Source organism: Saccopteryx leptura, chromosome 2 (genome assembly GCF_036850995.1).
Source record: "Saccopteryx leptura isolate mSacLep1 chromosome 2, mSacLep1_pri_phased_curated, whole genome shotgun sequence".
Lineage (NCBI taxonomy): Eukaryota > Metazoa > Chordata > Mammalia > Chiroptera > Emballonuridae > Saccopteryx > Saccopteryx leptura.
Window position 1 is genome coordinate 133,689,912 of NC_089504.1, and position 7,689 is coordinate 133,697,600.

At 47.6% G+C, this 7,689-nt stretch overlaps 1 protein-coding gene across 6 annotated transcripts; it reads right to left on the bottom strand.

Moving 5' to 3' along the window:
• On the bottom strand, window positions 1-5,624 carry TMEM106C (transmembrane protein 106C). 6 transcript variants are annotated; one of them, XM_066368844.1, is made up of 8 exons: window positions 5,551-5,624; window positions 4,772-4,983; window positions 3,437-3,500; window positions 2,806-2,965; window positions 2,580-2,720; window positions 2,101-2,150; window positions 1,586-1,639; window positions 1-719 (listed from the first exon to the last, which is right to left on the bottom strand). In XM_066368844.1, exons 2-8 carry the CDS (start codon window positions 4,953-4,955, stop codon window positions 623-625), a joined length of 750 nt encoding a protein of 249 aa, XP_066224941.1. In that variant the 5' UTR covers window positions 4,956-4,983; window positions 5,551-5,624; the 3' UTR covers window positions 1-622. The 6 variants fall into 6 exon arrangements, with proteins under 6 accessions (XP_066224941.1, XP_066224944.1, XP_066224938.1 ...); XM_066368847.1 differs by having other exon boundaries at window positions 5,555-5,575; XM_066368841.1 differs by lacking the exon at window positions 5,551-5,624 and adding an exon at window positions 5,367-5,501.
• Between the last annotated feature and the right edge of the window lie 2,065 nt (window positions 5,625-7,689).

Genomic DNA, 7,689 nt, shown 5'->3' on the forward strand with positions numbered 1-7,689 from the left:
TGAATCAAGAGCAGGGTTTATTTTTCTACCAAATCCCCAATCCATGTTCCAGCCAATGGATGAAGGGTAAATCACGCTCCACACAGACTCTTGGGGAAAACAATAACTTTCTACAAGAAAAAAAAGTTTTGCTTTTTAAAATTCCTAGGCTTTTGTGAGCAGATGACACATTTCACATGCCTGTGCTTTCCTTTATGTATCAAGTATTCCCTCCCTGCTGCCTCTTCTGTGCAGATGAGGCCTGACGATAGCTGTGCAGCTGCACTCACAGTCCTATCTCCACAGTACTCATGGTTTGATAACCTAGAACCACAGTATGCTTTCAATTTGTAATGCTCCAAGAACAGCTGAAAAGATCTGAACTAAATTCTTCAAACCCTGAGTGCCTACTATTTGCTGGGCATAAACTGGGACCCGGGCAGTGATTCTGCTGGTTCAGAGAAACATAAATGGTGCTACAGAGGCAAGCTTTTCTCCCAAGCAGTAAGAAGCATTTGCCGGGAGTACAAGAACCAGTTTCCTCTCCACTTCTACCACCTGGGGCAGGTGCAGCACTCAGGCCCTGGGAACAGGTGCTGTCTCTTCTGACAGGGGCTGCCGATGGAAGAACCAAAAGCAGGCTCTACACAGCTGAGGAGTTTGTTCCACAATCCACGTAGTGATGTGTCTCTAAGGAGCTCTGGGTCATATGGCCAATGTATGAAATCTTCACTGAAGTTCTAGGAAAAAGAAACCAAGAAGAATTAATTGTTTTTGAGATGTAATAAGAAAAACTGCCCAAATAATTTCTTGCAAAGTCAGGCAACAATATCCACATCTTCATGGTTATACAGCCAAGAACCCAGACTCTTTCTATATCCACAGAGGTGCTGTGCCATGAAGTGACTTTCTGAATAAGCAGTTCTCAGCTGGGGACAATTTTACCCCACAGCAGACTTTTGGCAATGTGTGGAGACATTCTAGGTTATTACCACTGAGCAAGGAGGAGATGGTGTTACTGGCACCTGGTGGTTAGAGGCCAGGGATGCTGTCGGGTATCCTACTGGGCACGGGAAGCACCCTACCGCAAGGAACTGTCTGGGCCAAAAGGGCAGCAGTGCTGAGGCCGGAAACCTTGCTCTACACAATCACACTTCAAAGGTCTGCAGACCCTTGTCACCTGCAGATTTAACAGTCAAGGCTCTACAAGTTCCCCTGAATGCCTGTGACATGTGATAATTTGCATGGCTAGAGAGTCAGTTTGGCTAAATGCTTAGTATCTACACCTTGAGAAAGCTTTTTGTTCATTACTGGTCTCATTAGGATTCTAAAGGGATCACAAAACTAAACCTCGTTTCCTGGAAAACATTATATATGATGTTCACTGTGAGTCTGGTGATCTGTGAAGGGAGTTTGGACACTGCATCTAGAGGACACCAAGAGTTCACTGTATCTGTGCCTGAAGGCATCGAGTGTCCCCTCTATGGCTGGGTGCCCCTGCCTTGTGGGTCACACAGATTCTCCCGAGCAGAGGTTGCAAGCTCACACAGCCTGATGGTCTAGGCTCAAACACAAATGCCATAGAACAAGCAGGAGAGTGACATACCTCATGAAGATTACTATGTTGTGCACCTCGATACTGGGTAACGTGCAGAAGAAGCTACCAAACAGCAAATATGGAAACAGTTTGGTTAATAAAAAGGAGAATCCAGAAGAGTGCCAGTCCCACTGTCAAACTGAGGAGCAGTCAGGAATGTTTGGGGCGCCCCTCCTTCACCACACCGACTCTCCTGACCTCCGGTGCTGCCCTGGCCCCAGTTCCCAATCCCCACTGTCCTTTCATCCTCCCAAACCACGACACTTTTTTTCTTTTGTCAAATCCATCATATAAATGCTGGAATGTGGAAATGTTTCTAGTGGCTTATTGTTCTCTTTTAGATAGTCAAACACTTTAGTCACATGTCAAAAACACATCCTCCAAATAAATCTCAAGATGGCCAAAGCTAGGGAACCCAATGGCCAAAGGCTGGGACCTAAGGCAGGACCAGCCCCAATCAACTGAGTAACTCTGCATCCCTTTCGTCCAGTGGAGAGCACACAGAGAGAGAACAGTGTCCTTACTACACATAGGAAAATGGTCCTCCCATCTCCGCCTGCACCGTAAAATTCACCTGAAAAGAAAACACAAGAGTTCGTTTGTGGCCAAGCAGGACTGACACATAACAGTACATCCAAAGACCTGGATTCAATCACAAACAAAAAATTTCCCCAACATTGACCCTCATAGAGCCTATAAGCCTCTATCAACTTCTTCCAACCTCTTCCCTTTTGAGAGGCCAGTGGGCCTCAGACTAGCATTCTGCCTCTTCTTGATTTGTACCAAATTGCTTTCTCCTACATACTCTTTTGTTCCCCTAATATTTAAATGCTAGCTGATTCCCCCCCTAATTCTCACAATTAGAAAGCCCCTCAGGTCTTTCTCATTAACCAGTTCTTACAAGTGGAAATGAGAGGACAAGGAAAGTAATGAGGGGACAGAACCCCTAGGGCCCCACTCTTCTCTCAGGCCTATGGGGCAAGGATCCTAAAAAACAACATACCAGTTGCTCGCTCCGAGGTGGAATGAGGGAGATGTTAGTTGTTTCATACGACCCAACCACTGTGTTCATGTACTGAACTTGGTTGGACAGGCTGGTCACTGCCACAGAGTAGAAGTTGGAGTTCCTGATTTTCAGGGTGGCCTACATCAGGACAAGTGAGGAAACAAGCGTAAGTTTTCTGGGTCCAGGCATTGTAGGTGCACAACCCAGGAAGAGAGGCCCTTACCTTGATGCTGAGGATGACAAGGGAGTCCTTCTTATTAAATGTGACTTTCATCACTTTGATGCCGTCATCATCCACAAGGACTGAATGTGGAAACAGGAAGAAAACCACCAAACCAAATGCCAGGAGACAGAGCAGGACAGACAGGAGGACATACTGCTTACTGCAAATGACACAGCATGTGACCATCTCGAGGAGTCAGATATCAAAGTCCAATCCCAGTTAAGATTAAATGTAAAACCAGGAATGACGGAGGGACAGGAGAGTACACAGGGCTGGGAGCCACAAACCAGGCAAGAACGAATGGAGCACCAGAGCCCTTGCTGTCTGCAATCAAGGAAGGGACGTGGGAGGGGGGAGCCATGTGGACAGAAACATTTCTGGACACCTCTCTTCTCCAGTTCCTTCCAATGCAATCATTCCACTTGGCCCTCAGAGTGTTGCTTCTAGCTTCAAGTTTCCTCCCCCAAATGGTGATGGGGACAGAGATATTTCTTGAGTAAGTAGTATGAAAGGAAATGGAGGAATTTACAAGAACATATAAAAGTTTTCCAAAAGAAAACTGGCATTCATGTGTGTAAAAGGGGACCAGGGATAGAAATAGGTATTAATAGGAGAAAAGCAGGTAACTCACGTTCTCTGAGGGCGCAATCTCTGATCACTGTGTGGGATCAAAGCCACCAACTCATTTACTTGTTCTGGAAAAGAACCAAACAATTATTTGGGTAAAATATATCCCACATGTTGGCAGTACTTTCCTTCACCTCATACACTGGTCTGCCACAACGTACACTTGTTTGGAATTAGACACTTCTAAGATACTATTTGCACATTTTGGGTCTAATAAACAAGAAATAAGCGAATCTATATAGAGTGCCACAAATTACAAAATATCTGTCAGTGCTGCCAGGGCAGTAATGTGGAAACTGAGAAATCTAGGGTCTTGTTCTGGCTTTCTGACATGGCCCTGGCAAAGGCACTGCCTCTCTAGGCCACAGTCTCCTCATCTCTCATATGAAAGCTTTGGAGCAGATGGCTACAACTCCCTTTGTGACTATCTATCTAAACTGTTACAACTTTCTGAGGATCAACTTTGTGATAGCTGATTCTGCACCTAATCTGGTCTCCACTCCTGAGCATTTGTTTTTCTCTCCCCACTTGATATACATATTTTTCAGATCTTAGGTTAATGATTTACCATCTGCTTCCTTGAACATAAGCTTTCAAGATCCCCTACCTCTCACCAACCATAGCTGTTCCAGGTGTTATAATGAGAGCAATAAAGAAATGTGGCTGTCAACTAATCCTAACAGAGCTAACTGTTAAAGAGACAACCACAGGCTCAAAATGGAACCACTTGTGCTAACGTCCGTGACAGTGAACCTACACTTAATAATATCTGACCTAACTGCTGTTTCAATCTTCTCCAGGAATGTAATCTTAGTCAGTCTGGAATTTTTTGGTCAGTAGCAATGGGATAATTTGTCATGTGGACCCTCACCATCACCCCACCCTCCTGGCAAGAACAATCCCCCTCGCCTGAAACAATCCTTTTTTTTTTCCTTTGGCTAACAACTTTCATGTCCCATCCAGTTTCTGCCTATAAAAGCTTTCTACACTGTACAACTCTCTATACTTGATCAGTGGGATGCTGCTCAATTTCTGAATTGCTCACTAAAGCCAATTAGATCTTCAAATTTACTCTATTGAATTTTTGTTCTTTAATGAAACCAAATATTCCAAACCAAGGAAACAAAGAACAGAAAGAATAGAAATTAAAAAAAGAAAGGCTCACAAATATAAGGAAACCGAGAGAAGCGGTGGAACCTGCCCAAATTTATCAAGTCAGCACCATCTAAGACTCTATTACTGCTAGAATAGAAACTCTGTCTAGGAGTCAGGAGAAGTCCTGTGGGTACTTTGGGATTCTGGTTCGGGAATCATCCTTCCCATGATGAAAGATTCTCACCTGTTGGAATGTAACCTGTGCCTTGGCAAGTGAGACAGGTGACGCTGTCCCGCCCAGTGAACTCTACATACGGGAACTGGGCAATGGCTTCTTCCTGCTCCCGTTCATCCAACATATCCTCTCTGTCATCTCTCTTTAGCCTGCAGGAAGGAGGGCGAGCAGAGGCAGAATGCTGGGACCCCATGGCCGGGATGTGCCACCTGTGTCATGTCCTAGGATGCAAAGAGTCAAGTGAGTGAACGTTGCTGGCCACACGGCACAAGGACAGAAGAAACTGTATCAGTGAGAAAAGTGAAAACACAAAAATGACCAAATTGCTGTCCTGACTGTGATCCCCAAACACCTGCACAATTTCTGGTAGGCCTTCCTTCTGGAGAAGTGCTCCCCAGCCCCCTCCTACCTCCCACATACGGCCGGAATAACCGGGCCGCCTCCGCCAACCTGCCCAGGACTTGGGGCACCCCAACTCCCACCTCGTCCAGCTTTGCCCCTTTCCGTCCACTAGTTGCAAACTCTGTGCCCTCCTGAAGAAAACATTCCTAAACAAACAACAGACACCAAACTCCCAACAGGCTTTGGGGACCCTCCCACTCGCCTCTCAGCCCCGGGAGGCGGGCTTAGGTCACACCCCCAGGCAAAAAGCGACTCTCGGAGCCCACCAGACTCGCCCAGTGGGAAGCGAAAGGCGGAGTCCCTGGACTCCGTAAACCCTCAGCAACACTTTTCTGGGCCGCACCCCTGCCCCCGACCCTGCCACCTGCCCGCTTTGGCGCGTTTACCTGCCTCTTAGGTCCTCCGAGCTGCCAGCACTCGGTGCGCACGCGCCGAATGGCAAGCTGGCCGGGGACGCGGACGACGGCGTGCGCGCGCGCGCGCTCTTCTCAGCCTAGCAGTCGGCGCCGCTAGAGGGCGGCAGAGCGCGGGCGGTGCGTGGGAGAGCCGCGTCTCGCGCGGTCTGGGGGAAGAAACTGCGCAGCGACTGGCGGGTGGGGCGGGGTTGGGGAGAGAGAGAGAGAGAGAAAGGAGAGAGAGGGAAAGAGAGATGAGAGAGAGAGGTGCGCTGCGGTTCGCCAGAAAACCTGGGAAAGGCTCCAGCCAACTTTCCGGAGCAGACTATCTCGGCCCTGGGAGGAATACGAAGGCTCCAGAGGCCAAAGCTAGTCTCAACTATTTCTTGAGCAGAGGGGCTGTGAAGACACTGAAGATACAGAGACACAGAAGACTCCAAACCTGTCTTCCATTGCTTTAGGACCTCCCCTTCCCCAGCCATCCGCGCGCAAAACAGGCACGCACGTAAGAGGCTAGAGAACACTTTTTAAAGGGTGGCTTTCTCTGGAGGTGCCTCCAGGTTGCGTTCAGCCTGCTTCGGGAGGAAGTGAGGGCTGCAGGTAAAGTTACTAAAGACGATGCTTGTGGAGCAGAGAGAGTCTCTCGAGTGAGTGAATGAGGGGCTTGCTTGGCAGTGGGGAGTGAGACTGGATGCCTCTGCATGGCCATCGCTCTCTCCTTATTCTGTGGGGAAAGCTGAAGTCGCAGCGTCTGTCTAGCCACTTGTCCAATCGCTGGTCACAGCCACCCCCTTGAGTCTGTAGAGTAAGAAGTGTTGAAGAAAAAAAATATTGCACAACAGTTGTTGAAAACAGGAAGGTGAACTTTATTCAAGAGGTTCATGGCAATGGGTGTAGGGACCACTGCAATGGGTCTTGCTGTGGGAAAGGGAGATTGGGCTTAATTCTGAATACAACACAGGCAAGGAGGAATTTATTTTGGTCAGGAGCATAATGAGGGTCCGTGCATGGAAATTTCTGAGAGGAAACATTAGGGGTAACTGAAATTCTGTCTAAACCGACCTAATAGGATTCTTGCTGAAGACAGGCCAAGGTGATCAGACATCACTTAGGGCAGTGGTCCCCAACCTTTTTTGGGCCACGGACCAGTTTAATGTCAGAAAATATTTTCACGGACTGGCCTTTAGGGTGGGACGGATAAATGTATCACGTGACCGAGACAAGCATCAAGAGTGAGTCTTAGACGGATGTAACAGAGGGAATCTGGTCATTTTTTTAAAAATAAAACATCATTCAGACTTAAATATAAATAAAATGGAAATAATGTAAGTTATTTATTCTTTCTCTGCAGACCGGTACTGGTCTGCGGCCCAGGGGTTGGGGGCCACTGACTTAGGGGATGGTGGAGGATGAGGAATCTGATCAGATTTGAAGGTGATCAGATATCAAGGGTTGGGAGTTTTTTTGTTTGTTTGTTTGTTTGTTTTTACAGAGACAGAGAGAGTCAGTGAGAGGGATAGACAGGGACAGACAGACAGGAAGGAGAGATGAGAAGCATCAATCATCAGTTTTTTGTTGCGACATCTTAGTTGTTCATTGATTGCTTTCTCACATGTTCCTTGACCGTGGTCCAAGCTTTGCTCAAACCAGATGAGCCCATGCTCAAGCTGGTGAGCTTGGGGTCTCGAACCGGGGTCCTCCGCATCCCAGTCCGATGCTGTATCCACTGCGCCACTGCCTGGTCAGGCAGTTGGGAGTTCTTGCTGAAACTGGATTTTATAGTAAGTGCACAGAGGGTCCTAGGAGAAGGTTGAGGAACCTGACTGAAGTTTGGTCAATCAAGAAATCTTTGTCAGAGCAACAAGGAGCCTGACCAGGCGGTGGCGCAGTGGATAGAGCATCAGACTGGGATGCTGAGGACCCAGGTTTGAGACCCAAAGGTCGCCAGCTTGAGCGCGGGCTCATTTGGTTTGAGCAAAAAGCTCACCAGCTTGGACCCAAGGTCGCTGGCTCAAGCAAGGGGTTACTCGGTCTGCTGAAGGTCCACAGCCAAGGCACATACATATGAGAAAGCAATCAATGAACAACTAAGGTGTCACAATGAAAAACTGATGATTGATGCTTCTCATC

What these genes read in the sequence shown, in the direction of transcription:
- TMEM106C (XM_066368844.1), bottom strand. Translation starts at nt 4,955, where the DNA reads ATGGGGTCCCAGCATTCTGCCTCTGCTCGCCCTCCTTCCTGCAGGCTA. An exon ending in AGATTGCGCCCTCAGAGAAC is followed by an intron (nt 2,966 to 3,436) that starts GTGAGTTACCTG and finishes TGTCATTTGCAG; the next exon opens with TAAGCAGTATGTCCTCCTGT. An exon ending in TTGTCATCCTCAGCATCAAG is followed by an intron (nt 2,721 to 2,805) that starts GTAAGGGCCTCT and finishes GTCCTGATGTAG; the next exon opens with GCCACCCTGAAAATCAGGAA.